General features: G+C 38.4%; 1 protein-coding gene across 1 annotated transcript in view; it reads right to left on the bottom strand.

The window, feature by feature from the left end:
• BFSP1 (beaded filament structural protein 1) overlaps positions 1-16,784 on the bottom strand; it is a 31,710-nt gene extending 14,926 nt beyond the window's left edge. The window contains exons 1-4 of the mRNA XM_014058082.2: positions 16,150-16,784; positions 12,207-12,267; positions 3,198-3,293; positions 1,512-1,604 (exon numbers count right to left, since the gene is read on the bottom strand). Of these exons, the coding sequence (XP_013913557.2) occupies positions 1,512-1,604; positions 3,198-3,293; positions 12,207-12,267; positions 16,150-16,520 (621 nt within the window). The 5' untranslated portion in view covers positions 16,521-16,784. The remainder of the gene's footprint in view (positions 1-1,511; positions 1,605-3,197; positions 3,294-12,206; positions 12,268-16,149) is intronic.
• Positions 16,785-18,347: the final 1,563 nt, after the last annotated feature.

Below are 18,347 nucleotides of genomic sequence, written 5' to 3'. Positions count from 1 at the left end.
TGGTGGAACCTTTTCTAACCGGTTCGGCAGATTTGACGAACCAGTTCTACCGAACTGGTGCGAACGGATAGGAACCCACCTCTGATTGATATGTAACTACCATACATGTTCTTCTAGGCCAACATGTACACATTTTCATAGACCACGGCATTAGAAGAGCAGCATGTACAACAACTGCATTTGTCTCAGGGCAAATGTAAAGAACCCTTGATGAATTACTCATATTTAGTTGCAACTGAAAAAAAGAGTTAAGGTATCTTCAGCTGGCCAAGCAGCAAGTGCAATATTCTTGCCTCAAAATGCAGCTGGGAAAAGAACACCTCCCATTTCTTTGCGGTGTCTAGCAGTTGCTCATTGTGGAATACTGCCCTAAGCAGTCAATATCAAGACAATCAGAAGACAATTGGTGCAGGGTTCAACAAAGATCAACTAATTAATTGTCTGAAGGGCTTTCATGAGATACTTATAGGCCTGTGTGAGATATTTCGCCTTGGTGAGGTACTTAGTGCTTTGAAGGCAACAATATTTTCCTCATCAAGATGCAGCAGTTACAAAAACCAGTTTCTCTAGGTTCCTTCTCTTGCTTCAATGTCTTTCTCCAACTCAGTTATTGGAAATGCCAAAGTGGACACTGAAACAAAGTGAAGAAAAGTAATATGGCATCTTTGCATTACTCTTTGAAAGTAGAAAGTGGGCATTCCGGAATCCAATCTGAGTTGGTCACCAGGACCAAAGGTTCGTTCTTCCAAGCTTTTCAGACTTGTGCTGGAGCCCATCTTCAGGGAACTCTCTCTCTCTCCAGAATGTGTGCACTGGCCTGTTCTGTGTCTAACATTTATGTGGTGCCTGGATGTGTGCGGCTTTTAGTTCTTAATTGGGGTGTTGATGGCCAATTATTGCTATTTCCTTGTGCTGCAGAATCTGTGGGCTCCTGGGTAACTGGTAAGCTAGTGGTAAATTAGCACTCCTGACTAACAAGGGGCCGGTTTCCCAGGCTTCAATCATTCCTTTGTGAAGTAGCTTTAAAGGAGTTGTAGCAAAAGGAAAAGGTAAGAAGCACTCCTTTGTAGCTCTGTATTGATCCACAGTATAACCTTCCAAGTTTTTATCTTAAAGTCTGATCTTATCCTCCCATCTTATTTTATAATTGGGGTCTTTCAACGAACATAATTTTTCTTCAGGCATTGTGTGGAATGGGAGAGACTTGAATGTTGGGAGCAAGGCTAGGTTGAGAGCCTGAGCCTCTCTGAATGCCATATGTTCAGCCAAGGCACGAGGAGGAGTTTTTACTAGAACACAAGTAGACTTCTCAATCTCAGATCATAATAAAGCAAGATTCCAACTTGTACACGTGTGTACATGAAGATGCTAACACTCCTGCCAGACCTTCTGGCTGAATACATGGCAATTGCATGCCCCTTTCTCTAGACAGTGTAAAATCCTCAAATGTTCAGATGTATGCCTGAAGAAAACTTTTGATAGAAGAATGATTTGTAAAAGAAAATGCTTACCTCACTGCCACCAGCCATGATGGTGGACATCTGAGGCGTTGCTTCCACAATCTGTTCTAAATTTCTGATATAGGTCTGTACTTCCATGAGGTTCTGTGGCCAGATAAAATTATTATTCAAACTTATTATAGCAAGAAACTTGATGAAAGAAACTGTACTACTGAATTTCTATTTGAATTTCCCCTTCTTCTGGGAGCGGGGGAAGCAAAAATGTTGAGGAAAAACTGGAGTTATACTGTCACTTATACTGATTAGCTTTATCAGAGTATTCTCTAGCATGCTACTACAATTACTTTTCTCAACCTTTCTTCATAGATGGCGCCATTTGGTTATATAAGTGGCATACAGTTATTGAATTATATTATTAATACGTACCAGTGGTGAAATTCAATTTTTTTTACTATTGGTTCTGTGGGCAGGGGAAGGATATTGCAAAATCTCCATTCCCACCCTACTCTGGGGCCAGCCAGAGGTGGCAGTTGCCCGTTCTCTGAACTACTTAAAATTTCCACTACCGGTCCTCCAGAACCTGTCAGAACCTGCTGGATTTCATCCCTCTTACATACAATGGTTTTAACAATAAGCAAAGATAAAGGTTCCCCTTGCACATATGTACTAGTCATTTCTGACTCTAGGGGGCGGTGCTCATCTGTTTCAAAGCCAAAGAGCTGGCGCTCTCTGAAGACATCTCCGTGGTCATGTGGCCAGCATGACTAAATGCCGAAGGCACACAGAGCACTGTTACAATAGGTAGTCCTCTCTTAATGATCATTGATTCAGTGATTGTTAAACATTATGATGGCAAAAGAGGAACAAAAGAACCTATGATCTGTCCCCAAAGTTATGTCACATAATCAATCTTCATCTTAGCCAAAAAGCTTGGGGGAGGAAGGGTTCAATTGTACAATCTGCTAAACTACTTGATAGGATTAAACCAGTATGTTTTGTTTCAGGAGAATATAAAGATGAGCACAAATAATGATACCTTGATAGAAATTGGTCCAAAAAACCAGCAGGATGTGAATTTGGGTTAAAGCCGGACCCTTCTCACTGTTAATTTTAACTTTTTGGAATAGAGAAAAGCTCTGAACAGATGTTTCCTTTTCTTTGTAAAAGCGGCCCCGTAGAAACATTGTTGATAGGAATTTCAAGTATAGAGAAACGTTAATTGTTAACAGAAGCAGGAGCAGAGCTGGTTAAGAAGTAGATCTCCATCTACTGGATGTATCTAATAAATTGTTGGTGATCTAAAATGACCTAATATTTATGACTTGCCATCATAAAATAATTTATCCAAATATAAATTCCTGCCAAAAGTTTTTAAAAAATAGTATTAAGAGGCAAGTTAATTTTTTGTGTACAAAATATGTCTGAGTTGGAAGCTCTGAGTTGGAAGCAAATTTGTGGATTAAGAATTATTTTGCTGTATGTAACTTTCATTTTCCACCAAATGCTGGTTGACAAATATCGGTATAAAAAGATAGAAAGAAAACAAAAGAGATCATAGTAGATCTCTTAAATCCATCCCTAAGCAGAAGAACCCTTTTACCAGTCACGTCTCTTCTTTGTGCCCAGCATGGATTTAGACACATGAAAGAAGATTTGTATTAAAAGGGAAGGAGCAGCTTCATTTGTTAAAAGTTGCTTGGGAAATAGAAATGAGAAAGAAGCAGCTATAAGACTTACCTTCTTGTATCTGTCTTTCGTAGCGTTTACATCATCTTGCAAGAACTGTGATTCAATCTGGAGTTCTAAATTACACAACAAAGCTTCATCAGCTTCCTAAAATAAAAATAAAATATTGATTCCTTTTGCCCTTTTACTTCTGTTGTTAAACAAATATTTGAGTCACCAGTATTCAATGGAAACAAGGGACTTCAAAATCTATAAAGTCATCTCTTGCAATAACCTATATAGCAGTTCTGAAATTAATTAATAGAAAGCTAGGAGGGATGACCTTGAAATATTTAATTTAAATATTTGCAAATATATGCATCATGCATATACAAAAACTGAACTCTAAATAATTGATAGGCAACTCATAATCAATAAGCAAATTGATTGAATAGATAGTCTACTGCACTGCATGCCAAATAAATATAACAAGGAGAAAAGTTCCTTGAATCAAATGTGATTCTTAGAGGTTTCAAAGTCACATTTATACAGTTTTCTTGTCAACAAGGTAGAAGTAGTTCACCAATGCTTTCTTCTGAGATATTTTTCAACTTCCCAGTCTAAATAACCAAGCTGGGATTGCATGGTGGTTTTCCCCCTCCAAGTACTAAGTATCCTTTTTCTGATTAACTTTATTTTTTCATTTATATTCCCTACCTACTTCATTGGGCTTCTATTTAGATCAATTAGATGCATTTTAAGGAGTTTTGTTTTTAAAAGAAAATCATTATGTAAAGATTATTTATTATCCCTGCTTTGTTTGTCAGGGGCTAAGATACTGATTTGCTATTTAGCATTAGGACAAATGGGGGGAAAACCCCACCCTTTTTGAAAAGAACAATCAGAGGACTTTCTCAACTTTGAACAAACTAGGAAACAGCTAGTAGGCTGTACAAGTGTCAATCAATACAAGCACGTCAGGATCCATTTATTTAGCTAATGAACTGTAGCTTGTCCAATTTCCAGTAACATCACTTCTATCAGCTGTACTACTGTCCCATTTCAGATTAGGCAATGTGATGGAAAGTTATTCAATGAGTTTTGCTTTTGTGATAGGCCCAGCAAACTAATTCCAAGCTCTGTTGTGCTATTCAAAAATGTGTAGATGCTTGCTGTTTCCATTATACCCATGGATTGCAAAAGTAGCATTGCTGTTGTGCCGGTAATAATGATAGTAAAAATAAGCATAGAATTTCACTACAGGCCTAGTTATCTGCTTCGTGAGCAGATAAAGATTTATGAATGCAAATGACAAGTAGAATATTCTAAGCCAGCAGTCATCCATTTGCTCACTGTTTCTCTATTTTCCTACGGAAAGCTGAATCGGAAGCATTACAATGAGACCATGAATCCACTGATAGGCTGAGAAAGAAAGCTAGATTCTGCTGATGAGTACATATTTGGGAAAATAGAATCAAATTAAACTTTAGCTTAAAAAAAATAAATTTAGATATTTCTTTGATATTCATCAGACATCTGGAAACCAGGATTAATGATGCATACAAAGATTCATTAAGTAAAGGTTCTCCTTGCACATTTGTGCTAGTCATTCCTGACTCTAGGAAATGGTGCTCATCTCCATTTCAAAGCCGAAGAGCCAGCACTCTCCGAAGATATCTCTGTGGTCATATGACTGGCATGACTAAATGCCAAAGGTGCATGGAATGCTGTTATCTTCCCACCAAAGCTGGCCCGTATTTTTCTACTTGCATTTTTATATGCTTTCGAATTGCTAGGTTGGCAGAATCTGGGAGAAGTAATGGGCGCTCACTCCATTATGCAGCACTAGGGATTCAAACCACTGAACCACCAACCTTTCTGATCGACAAGCTCAGCATCTTAGCCACTTACAGTGTTCCTTACACTGTGTACCACATTCCATGCACCTTCAGCATTTAGTCCGTGCCAGCCACATGACCACGGAGACATCTTTGGACAGTGCTGGTTCTTCGGCTTTGAAATGGAGATGAGCACTGCCCCCTAGAGTTGAGAACGACTAGCATATATGTGTGAGGGGAACCTTTACCTTTTAAAGATACCTCGTCATATGGGTGGGAAGAATCATTCCAGTGTTATATGTGATCAGTTGAGCATGGTTACAATTGACTCAGAGTCTTTCATTATTTATTCAGATTAACAGAGTTGGAAGGACCTTGTAGGTCATCTACTCCAACCCCCCACCCAAGCAGGAGACTCTACACCATTTCTGATAGATGGCCATCCAGTCTCTTCTTGAAAGCTTCCAATGATGAAGCTCCCATAACTTCTGAAGGCAAGCTGTTCCATTGGTTGATTGTTCTCACTGTCAGAAAATTTCTTCTTATTTCTAGGTTGAATATTTCATTCAGTTTCCATCCATTATTCCTTGTCTGGTCCTCAAGTGACTTGGAAAATAGCTTGACCCCTTCCTCTCTGTGGCAGCCCCTCAGATATTGTAACACTGCTATCATGTCTCCCCGGGTCCTTCTCTTCACTTGACTAGTCATGCCCAGTTCCTGTATCCATTCTTCATGTTTTGGTCTTCAGTCCCCTAATCATCCTAGTTCTGCATAGTAGATTCTACATAGTATATCTGGTGTGTGTGTGTGTGTGTGTGTGTGTGTGTGTGTGTGTGTGTGTGTGTGTTATCCCTATCCTTCATTGACTTTGCTTGTGGGAAGCTGACTGGGAAGGTCGCAAATAATGATCACGCGACTCTGAATGCTGCAGCCATCGTAAGTACATTACAGTTTGCTAAACGCCCACATTTGGATTAAATGGCCATGGGAATACCACAGTTGTGAGAACAGGTCATAAGTCACTTTTTTCAATGCCACTGTAACCATGGTCGCTAAATGATTAGTTGTAAGTCAAGAATTACCTGTAAAAGTTAGGCAGGAATCTGTTGGTATTGTGCGTCTGCTAATTAATATTTACCACCCAATTGGTTGGGTGCCAATTTCTAAACTCTTTGTTTGTCTGTAATACAATACTTATCAATATGTTCTGAAAGAAAACTGTCAACTAGAAACATTCACAACTCTTCATAAACAATGTGTTGTAATCTTGACTCTTTGCTTGCCTCCCCATCCCCGAATGAAAGTGACGGATAGGACGATATTGCATCTCAGTGCATAAGATATTATCAATTGTTGCATCAAAGAACAGAATTTTGAGCATTAAGTATGTGGAAATTCTCAAGCACAAAACACTGGGGGTGGGGATTATAAAATACCTTGTATAGACAGCAAAAACACACAACAAAAATTATAATATTTGTTTCAGTGTAAATCTCATTATCATATGTTTGCTTCCAAGAAACAGCAAGCAACCATCTTTGATGCCATTTGCCCATTCACCTAATTGTTTACCAAAGTAGAATATGCCTATTTCAATTATTAGGTTGGGCCTTTAAAATGAAATTGAAAACATAATAAATAAGACTGGGATCAGTCTTTAGCACATATGGTGCATGAAATCTGGAGAAGATTCAAATCCTAACTCATCCATGAAGTTCCCCATAAAGACCTCCTTGGCCCAATTATTTTATTTCATAAAAATCGATTTTTTTAGCATTTATTCTTAGGTAGGATAATCTCAGACATATGGTGTTGGTATTGTATTTGAAACTAGACAACAAAACCACATATTGGATTTCATCCAGATTTGCTCAGATGTAGAGACTGGAGCCAGTGGAAATGAAATCAGTCATGACTATGTAATCAACATCCCATAGATTTGTGGAGTTTTCACTAGCAGGAATAGCAATGGTTTTCTGAGGTAGGTAGTCCAAGGAGGGGGGGAGTAAACAGAATTGTAAACAGTTTTTTTAAAGGACAAAACATTCTTCAGATCCTTCCACTCTCTGAAAATCCCAGCCCCATCTACAATTATGACACATTTTCATTGCAAACAGCAGTCATCCTATTCCCCTCCCTATTGCAATTATTAAGACCAGTTCTCTGTGATCAAAATACTGCTCCATTCTGGGCAGCACAGATTGACAGTGAACTCTCCTGAGGAAGGAAGGAAGGAAGGAAGGAAGGAAGGAAGGAAGGAAGGAAGGAAGGAAGGAAGGAAGGAAGGAAGGAAGGAAGGAAGGAAGGAAGGAAGGAAGGCTGTACATCTATTTTAAGTCAGGAAACATTTCTAAAAGCTTACACAACAAGCTAAATAGACTTGCAAGATCAGATGGCCTTTAAGAGTATCAGTATTACGCTCTCTCTCTTTCCCTCCAACATTCTTTCTGTAAAACAATGTATGAAAGCATATGATATGCCATGTTAGGGCAATGATTCCAGATCTCCGTGTAACTGATTGCATTTGATGATTAGCTAATGAATTAATCGACCCCTTAATAAACCACTTATTTCTTGCCTTGCCGAACAAATTGATCTCACATTCAAAATTGTTTCTTTACTGCAAATGTTCTTTGGTTTCAATATTTTTAGGAATGGGATAACTTTTCCCCTGTTTTTTTATCTTGGCTGATTATTTTTTTAGATGATCTATGCACCAAAATATTTGAACAATGTTGTTATTTATTCATTATGAATGTTCTGTAACAACCAATTTCAACTAGGCGCTTGTTTGCGAGCTGCCATTTGTGAGTATTGCATTAGCTGTTTGATATTTACAATTTGTGACAGGTCAACTCATGTCAGCTTGAAAGGATTTGTTTCCTTGATTGAATTACATTTGCAATCAAAGAAGCCCTAAATTCCCCAGTCTCTTGTCTAATGAACAATTCATCACATTTCTTTCATTCTCAGTTAGAATCTACACATTGCAACCTTCCTCTTCTGCCTCGAACTCTGAGGTTCCTAGTGAAATGACTGGATGATTGAAAGCCCAGTTGGAGAGAAATGGGGCAAAATGGGTTGCTGCAAAAATATCAAGACAGATGTATGAGGGCTGTACATTTCCCTGTATCCTGCTTCCTTCAAAATAGCAAAATATCTTGATATATCATGATATTAGGATCCCCAAATTTTTACCCTGTTTTGATGAGATAATTTTACACTCCCTAGCTAAATATCCATGAATCATACCCACCATTTGTGTATGCATCAGAGGTGGTATTCTGCCGGTTAGCCTCGGTTTGGGCGAACCGGTAGTGATGATGGCAGGGGGCTCCTCCCACCCACCCAGATGTCATCACGGATGCTCTGTAAATGCACAGAAGGTTCTGTGCATGTGCAGAAGCACCGTGTATGAGCAAAGCGAGCAACACACACACACACACGTTCCCAGTTCCGAACTGGTAGTGAAGACCATTACTGATACGCATAGAAGGATACCTTAGGCCTCCAGCCCATCTTCCCATCAATCAGTTGCCAACCTTACAGCCATTCTGATCTTCTCACTGCACACCTACCAACCTTTGCAGTACTTCTTTCCCTAGCTTCTTCCATCAGTCATCCCTCCCCCAGAGATCTTCCCAGTTCATTCAGCCCTTCATCTGAATTGTTTTGAACTTTTATGCCAATAAGTTTTCAAAAATTTTCAAATCCTCAACTTCCCCTTAAAATTTCTTTTTGTGTGTTTGCAATTTGGAACACTTCCCAGGATCAAAGGAAAACCAAACTGATGGCAAATTCACACTTTTACACATTGGTTTTTGTTATAAAATGAGAATTGCAGGTGATGTGAAGAAGCAACATTAGGACGATAAAGAATAAGCAGAAAAATAACACAGAGCTAAAATAAAACGAGGAGTAATGGGATTCACTAGCCTTTGTCTAGTGAAAATGGAAAAGCAATAAGTGTGAGATGGAATTAGGAAACAGAATATGATCAGAGAGAGGGATTTTGCCATACCAAGATTGACTGGCAAATCATGACTGCATAGGTTTGAGAAACTAATACCACAATTCCATAAATGTTTACTTTAGGCAGAGGTGCTGAACAGAATGAGACTGCCTTACTCCCAAATAAATATAGAATTGCAGCCTTAATTGGGGATGGGGTAAGAATTGGAAATATACAAATGTGCTTATTTCACCTACGTGTCCATTTGCTACATACCCATGACATCCTGGTTGTCGTCAACTTATGGCAAATCTCCTAAATTATACTATGAAATTAAATTTTCTTGGAATACTGGAAATTGATTTATTAGTTACCATCATGTCAGTGTCAACCAACAAAGCTCAATTTTCTCCAAGGTGATCTAACCCCCCACAACCTGACATCATCTATTAATGCACCATTACCAATGTCATAAAGTCTATTTATATTTTTACTACTTGTCTTCCTTTTCTCTTTTCTTCTACCTTTCCCAGAGGTCTAAGGTAACTGAATATTCACATAATGTGCCCAAAGCAGGACAATTACTGGAAATAGCATTTGTGTACAGCAGAAGTGGTGGACTAAGCCAAACCATCCAATTTATTGCTAGGACCCTCTATTGTCTATCAAACCACCTCCTCATTATTAGGCAAGGAGAAGTAAAGGCTGAGGCCAGAAAGCACAATTTTTCTGTTATTGTGGAACACCCTCCCCCCAAATGTTAGATTAGTCATCTTGAGATCAGTCTTTCAGAAGTTAGTAAAGACCAGAGTTTTTCAGAAAGACTTTTGGAAATGATATTATACGACAATATTTGAAAATCATTTAAATGTATCCATTTTTCCCTTTGTCTTACCATGGATTTTTTATTGAATTGTGCTGTTATAAACCTTGGGATTCAATGGCATGTGTATTATTATTGTTAGTATTCACATATAGTTTTAGTTTCTTTTCTGATATTGAATCTTACTTATTCCTTCTCTCTCTCTCTCTCCCTCCCTCCCCTCCCCCTCCCTTCCTGATGAAAAAGATATTATTGAAAAAGGTGTAATTGAACTGAACTTGTTGAGGTGGTAGAAAGAAAGATGAAGAGGTAAAGAAGAACAATAGAAAAGGAAATAGGGAAAATGTCTTATGAATGTGTGTCAGGAGTGAAAGATCAGACCACAAATGATGTTCCAATTAAACTCATTTATTGTTCATATCTATGTGCAGGAATCTACTCTACTAATAGCTAGCATTATTTCTCCACTAGATAAGGGTTAATGGAATTTAAGAGGGTTTGGACTTAATCCCTTTGTGACTATGTAGAGACTCTAGGCTGATTCCTCTTTTGACTCCGCCCCTTAGTTCTGTCACTCCCACATACTGTGTCATAAAGGAAATAAGACAGACTAAAATTATAGTAGACTCTTCAGTTGAACTGTCTGTTTAACAGTAGTAATTTATTAGTGTTCTGCTCTGAAATAAGTACCGTTGAATCAGTGGTGGGTTCCAGATCCCATTCCAACCGGTACAGTTGGAACGGGCCCAGCGTCGCCCATATGGACGCATGGGCGAGTGCATACATTGTAGCTGCAAACAATGCTTCCACAAGCTTCGTTGATGTTCGGCGAAGGGTCGTGCAGGCGCTGTACATGCCATGCACGTGCGTGGAAGTGCTGAAAGCTTTAAAACATGATAAGGAGCTCAGGCAAGCAGGTGGGCTCTCCGGAGCACCAGAACGGTATTTGGTGCTCCGGGCAGACTCTAGTACACCTGTACTGGGGCGTACAGCCTGCAACCCACCACTGCATTGAATTCAACAGGGCTTATTCTCAAGCATGTGAATAGAACTTCCACCTAAAATTTTGTTCTTCTTAAAACTGTAAAAGAAATATTCAGATGAATTACTGTACATCAACAGAATATTTTTCCTTGTGTTTGATTCCAAGGTGGCAAATAATAGTATCAGAGTTTGATAAGTGTTCGTGCCCAAACCAAAAATCTACAACCTCAAGTCTGATGTAATGCTACATGAGGGGTGGGTTGCTCCCAGTTCGGCCTGGTTCAGCTGAACCGGTAGTATGGTGGCAGGAGGCTCTGCCCACCCTCCCAGATGCTTCTGCACATGCACAGAAGCATTGCACGTGCAAGCACGCACGGGAGCTAGCCCAGACCAGTAGTGAAAAAATTGGCAACCCACCACTGTGCTACACCATCAAAAGTTACATATAAACTGTAGCTATATAAAATAAAGGTTTACACTAATGGACTAATTTTTCTCACTCAGTCCATAGAATCGTTATTACGGGAAGAAAATGAGAGAGATTGCTATGTATATTACCTTTAACTCTTGGAGAAAAGACAAGATATAAATCTAATACTTTTTTCAGCATGTAAGAAAAGCATAAAAGTCCAGAAATGTAAAACAGCTAATTTTAATTCTAGAACATTCTCCCAAAGGGAGGGGGGAGGAATAATTTTAAAATAGATTGTTTAAATACTGTATGAGAACTAACTTGGTATAGATGATTAAAGGTTAGAAGCTGGGAGACAATGAGCTTTATTTGTTCTTTAAGCACAAAGGCACATTGATGACTTTGAGCCCGTCATTCTTTCTTACTCTTGGGAAGAAGTCAAGGGAAGTCATGTTGAAAAAATGTTGTCAAGGAAACTATATAGACATGTCCAGGCAGTCATTAAAAGTTAGGATTGACTTGAAAGGATACCCACCCACACAACTCTTTATACAATAAATCAGTGTGTGATTAAATTAGTGTATCAATCATATACTATATCTGAGTTCCCTCCATCATCCAAAAGTGCCCTTTTAAACAAACCTGGTTTCACTGGTAAATAAGTGATACAATAAGGAAACCAGGTTTGATCAAAAGGACAACTATTGGATGATGGAGGGAATTCAGATATAGTATATGATTGATACTCTAATTTAATCACACTCTTTTTTCCATGCATATAAATAAGTTGGCACACATATTTATTCTGTGGTGTTTTAAGCTTTAAACTTTCAAAAAAATGTACATGTAGTTTTTAAAACACCCTATTTTTAAAGCTGGAAAAAGTAATTCCTCTCACACAAAACTAGCAGTTCTAAGTGCAGATAATATTGCAAAAGTGACAGTACTAAACATGTCTGTCCCTGTGTTACTATTGGCTGTCAGTACTCATCACATCACATGAAAAGCAGCATTGATGGAAGGACCTCTGACGAAAAGGATAAAAATATTATATTTAATATAGTGAACTTACCTTATTAAGCTCTTCGAGAGTACTCTTCTGCTTCTTCTGATATTCACATTCATTTTTATATCTAAAAAAATTAGAAAATAAAATCTCATTCAATTCAAATTGGAGACCATTCCTCCACTATAACGTAAGACATAGATTCATACCACGTCCAGAGTTTGAATTTTCCCTGCCTCCAGTCTATTTTAATTTTAGATTATATCTAAATTAGAACAGATTTGTAGTGACATGAATTGAATTTACTATAGTACAAAAGTTTACCTGATGAATGATACTGTACTGATCATAGTTCTCAGTATTCATTTTTGTAGATTATTTATAATTAATTGATAGTAAATGATCTCTGAAATAATTTTTTTTACTATTTCTAGCACTAATAAGTAATTTCTTTTTATTAATTTGTATTTTATTCCTCTACCTTGGCTATGTCTGTTTATAGATCTTCTTTGAAATGTAACAAAAGAAAAAGAAAATAGGCAAATGCCTCAAACTTGCATTTTTATATGGAAGTTAATGAATACATTTGGACCAGTGGTGAAATTCATTTTTTTTTACTACCGATTCTGTGGGCGTGGTTTGGTGGGCATGGGGTGGCTTGGTGAGCATGACAGGGGAAGAATACTGCAAAATCTCCATTCCCACCCCACTCTGATGCCAGCCAGAGGTGGCATTTGCCAGTTGTCTGAACTACTCAAATTTTCCGCTACCAGTTCTCAAGAACCTGTCAGAACCTGCTGGATTTCACTCCTGATTTGGACATAATATTAAACTAGGCCAATAAATACATATGCCCACAATGCCCTATTTGTAGCTTCCAGAAGACTGAATTATAAATGTTTACCTCTGAGAAATTTTTTCCCCTGCGTTAAATGAATCTCTCCATTCTTCAAAACCTGAAAATTAAGATATAACTTCCAGGTTCATCTTTCTTGCTGATGACAACATCACCAGCCATGCCTGCTGAGGCTCTGAGAGGCTGATATAAGTGCAAATCTAATATCCTTCTCATGACTTTCCTCCATTTTCTATCTTCCTCCTGCATTGCTGAGAGGAGAAATATAGAAGGTGTTGCTTTTACTTAACTGTGGGATTTGTCCAAAATGGCAAATTATTCTTTCTTTTAAAACAAGCCAACTTTAAACCATGACTTATTAAGTTAGCTACCTTAAATGAACCATAGTTAATGTTAGCTATAGTTGCCAATTTTGATGAATCCAGAAATTGTGGTTAATTAAAACTAACACAAAGAAGAGGGAGTCAAGCTATTCTCCAAAGCACCTGAGGGTGGAACAAGAAGCAATGGGTGGAAACTAATCAAGGAGAGAAGCAACTTAGAACTAAGGAGACATTTCCTGACAGTTAGGACGATTAATCAGTGGAACCACTTGCCTCCAGAAGTTGTGAATGCTCCAACATTGGAGATTTTTAAGAAGATGTTGGATAACCATTTGCCTGAAGTGGTGTAGGGTTTCCTGCTTAAGAAGGGGGTTGGATTGGAAGACCTAAAGATCCCTTCCAATTCTGTTATTCTATTCTATTCTATTCCATTCCATTCTATTGGCAAATCTTTCCAAAAGATTCTTTCTCTTGTTGCACATTTTAAAGGAAAGGAGAAAGGTAGATTGTGAGCCCAAGAGGAACCCAAGTATCCTCACATAAGAGCTTAGAAGAGCCTTTTTTAATAGGGATTACATAAGAGGTCAGAAAGGTTTTCATGACAGATCATGATTGGGGAAAAAACTTGAAATGCATGTGTTGCACACTGCTAGTGTCTGCAATGGTAAGAAAGAATCTTTATGGATTGAGACTTATCTACCAGCCTGCCATTTTGCTGTTGCAGTAAATCTTGTAAAACTTGGATCATGAAGGTTAGAAGTAAATTAAGTTATGAGGTTTTGGGATTTTATACAGGGGCTCCCAGTAATCTGATCGTTATTTTAAGGATTCTTCCAGAATAAAAAAGACTGGCTAGGGTTGTGTTCTGCATTTATATGTATATGTCCCATATAAACTATGGAAGAAAATAGAATAAAAAACAATCCAAAATGCTGAGCACAATTTGGATACACTTTAGACGCCAACAATTAAGGAGTATTGTCAGCAGTGCCTGCCTTCTAGAATAATATATTTCCAGAGGGATCCAAAATATTCTCCCACCCTGATGGTAAAATCAGGAAGCTCTTTAAAAAATTGGCCATTCCCCCAGATTATGGGAATGAAGTGATAGCTGAGCCCCATTGGATGGGTGTGTTTCAGAGCCACACATAATTTCTTTCTGTGTTTTGTATTTTTCTAATTTTTTTAAATTGTAAATCTTCCTGAAGGCACTGGAAGTCAAGTAGTCTCTAAATCAGTGTTTCTTAACCCTGGCAACTTGAAGATGTCTGGACTTCAACTCCCAGAATTCCCCAGCCAGAAGTCTAGACATCTTCAAGTAGCCAAGGTTGAGAAACACTGCTCTAAATTGTACAAACAAACAAATAACAGGCAGTCCTAAACTTTCAACCGGTCGCTTAGCAACCATTCAAATTTACAATGAACACCACTACCACCACCCCGAAGCTATTTATGACTTGATTTTGAAGTTGCAACAGCTCCATGCGCCCCCGCGTGCACACACACACACACAACACACACACACACAACACACACACACACAACACACACACACACAACACACACACACACACACACACACACAGCAGTCACATGATAATATTTTGGGTACTTTGTAAGTGGCACACCTTTATTAATGACCACTGGAAAAAAGATATTAAAATTGGCCATGGTCTCATGCTGATCTGCTTAATGACTGCAACAACCTACAACCATAATGCCAGGCTCAATCACAGTTGTAAATTGAGAGCTACCTGTTTCTTTCAGTTTTCCAAATAAAATCATAGAAAGGAATTATATCTGAAAATAGAATAAATATTTTCAAATGTAAAATAAGTATTCCATATTTTGGGGGTTTTGTTGTTGTTGTTTCGTTTACCTCTATTACTACAGAAAGAAAACGGGGGGGGGGGGGTTTGACAAGCCTTTGTTTTCAAAGATATGAGGAGTGAGATTAAGAAAAATAAATGAAAGATGTTAAGAAACAAAGGAGAGATTGGACAGGACATGTATATGTTTCATGGCGCACATAGTGAGAAATGAAATGATCTGAATACCTTGAAGGCCCTAAGGATAGAAAAGTCATTTATAATTTGCATAAATAGTAAAAGAATAATAATTACAAATATTCAGCCAATGTTACTCCATGCATTCAAAACACTCCATAAACCATTGGAGGTGATCACAATCTGTAAAAGCTATTGATTGGTTAATGTATTGCATTTCATATCCCCTTTCAGCATTTTTTCCAAATTGAGAAATATTTCCCAATTAAGTATTTTCTACGCAAATGCAAAATTTATTCTCAAAGTAGCAACTTTCAGTTCCTGACACAAATTCATTAGACTAGCTCAGTAACCTAAAATCCATCCAGATATTTTTTTTTTCCCTTTCTGCACCACTACTATAATGTATCTATTTATGGAACTTTATAGAGCATCCAGATGACACTGTATTTCACACTTAATTATTCTAACTTTCTCCTCACTGTGCCTTCATGAAGGAAAAATTGAATAGATGCGCCCTGGAGTTTTGACTGCTAATATTCTCTTTGAGCACATCAGTGCAGATAGTGCGGGCTATCACTGCCACTGGAAAAAAATGACCTAAAATGACATGAAGGCCCTTATTTCTTTTCATTTTCACAAGCCAAGGTCCTAGGATCTTTGTTTTGCTTTTGTAGGATTTCTTACCCAAGGCCACAAAAAAGATTGTTTACACCTGAATTTAGAAAAAGCCAAAGGTAGATGACACAGTTTTGAAGAACCATGAAACTCTATGCATACATCTGCCATAATGAAAACATCTCCTTCATTTCCAACTAACTTACTTGTTACAGTATTCATCCAGCATGCGCTGAGCATCTTTCTTCTCACGTTCCAGCTTAGACCTGTTGGTGGCCAGGTCACGGACCCGCTGGTGATTGAGATCAATCTGAGCAGCAAAAGCATCTTCTAATCCAACCAGCTCATCCATGCGTTGGAACGTCTCAAGCTGCTTGCGGAAGATGGAATTACGCTGCTCAAGCACCCGAGCCCTGTTGATGTAGTTTGCAAACCGTTCACTAAGGTCCTGTAGGTTTTCCAGGCCTTGGGTTTGTGCAAGACCACCAAATTCTGGTGATTCTGGAAGTTCTTCATAAGCCTCAGATTGTTCATACTTCTCCTTGTGGACTGCATGCAAGTAGCTGCTCCTATACATGGCAGAGTAGGGAGCCGTGGGGGAGCCCAGGAATCTCCCTTGTCTGTGTCTTTCCAGTTTGAAGCGTAAAACTGGATCTTTCCACTTCAAATGTGTTTGAACCCTGGGTAGACTCAGTTCTCCGGTGAAACCCCAAATAAAATCTCAGTCTAAGATTCTACGACTCCTAAGCTCACTGCAAGAGAAACAAAACAAAAATTAGACCACCCTGCCTTCTGGTTCTCGATAGTGGTGGTTTTAAATTCTGTCAGCACTTTTTGCTTTCTTCCCCACCAGATTTTTTCAATTGCACGTGACGCTGGGGGAAGCAAAGGGAGAGAGCTGTATAGTTTTTGCTGAATTGATTAGAAAGCAAGAGAGGAGCAGAACACAAAAGGCATGTGGCTTTACAAGATGAGTCCCAAACATTCCACTGGGTTTTTGTTCTATTTTGTCTATCACGGGGCATTTTGACTGAGAGTAACACAGTTAACTAATGACTGGAGTAATGTTGCCTTGGCCTGGTTTTAGAAACAGAATCCTAGTGACAAAACGATATTTAAAACTTAAAAAGCACACTTTTATTTAAGAGCATCTTTAGCACCTACATTATCATGATAGTAGTTCTTATGGTGTTGTCCCCCCACCCAATAGTCACACAAGTCAGAAGTTCTTATGCTATTCCAGAGAAAGAAGCCTCTATTTTTCAAATAGTCCAGGACTGCAGTAAACTCTGAGTAATGTATAAAGTGATATCTTCTCATTTTATCATCAGAGGTAGGACTGAGAGTGAATGGCTCAAAATCATCCCATGAGCTCAGTGGCTGAAAGGTACACAAGCTTAAAGGTAAGCAGATCCACTATCACTGAAATTCAGTAGTGTGATTGATACAAGCTGGGGACATGGAATCCCACAATTTTGGCGAAGATAATAGCAATTGCAATAGCACTTAGACCAGTGTTTCTCAACCTTGGCAACTTAAAGATGTCCGGACTTCAATTCCCAGAATTCCCCAGCCAGCGAATGCTGGCTGTGGAATTCTGGGAGTTGAAGTCCGGACATCTTCAAGTTGCCAAGGTTGAGAAACACTGACTTAGACTTATATACTTCACAGTGCTTTACAGCTCTATCTAAGCAGTTGTTGCCCCACCACCAACAATCTGGCTCTTCATAATATTAGAACACTATAGGGTTAATTCCATTTTAGAAGCTAAGAGAATCCAGCTCCAATGTAAGTCTCCCCCCTCCCACACACAAAGGAAAATCTATTTGCTTCCCCGGAAATTAAAGGCAGCCACAAACTAACAACAGCAACAAATCAACTAAACTCAGATAGCACCAAGGATGTCATATAACAATGGTTTGTCCAATATTTGAATGCTGTTAATATTAAAGCATGATAGTAAGATTACTATTTTGCCTTTTGATATTTACTATAGAGCAGTGGTTCCCAACCTTTTCTTCATCACAGGCTCCCTTTAAATACCTTCTGTGGTGACAGTTCATGGCCAGGGACCCCCAAGATTTAACCCAAGATTTATATCATAACATTTCTTCAAGCCTCCACAGACTCCCTGTGATGACCTCATGCCCCCCCCCCAAGTGGACTGTGGACCACAGGATGAGAACCACTGCTATAAAGTAACATTTGCCTTCTTTTTGAGAGTCAGATTCTATAGAAATACTATATTTTTATTATCATTTGTTCCAAATCTTCTCTTTTATTCATTTATTACTTGTTTATTAACAACATCTTTATACCAGCTATTTCTGCAATTCTAGATGGTTTACAATACTTAAAGCCAAAGTCATCTATAAAGACAACCTAACATGAAGGAAATGTGTGT

This window comes from Thamnophis sirtalis, unplaced genomic scaffold (genome assembly GCF_051295495.1).
Source record: "Thamnophis sirtalis isolate CommonGarterSnake01/CBP01778 unplaced genomic scaffold, rThaSir2_p1.2 scaffold_5, whole genome shotgun sequence".
In the NCBI taxonomy this organism is placed as follows: domain Eukaryota; kingdom Metazoa; phylum Chordata; class Lepidosauria; order Squamata; family Natricidae; genus Thamnophis; species Thamnophis sirtalis.
The sequence above is the reverse complement of the archived record's forward strand: the minus strand, read 5'-3'. Positions and strand labels throughout refer to the sequence as shown.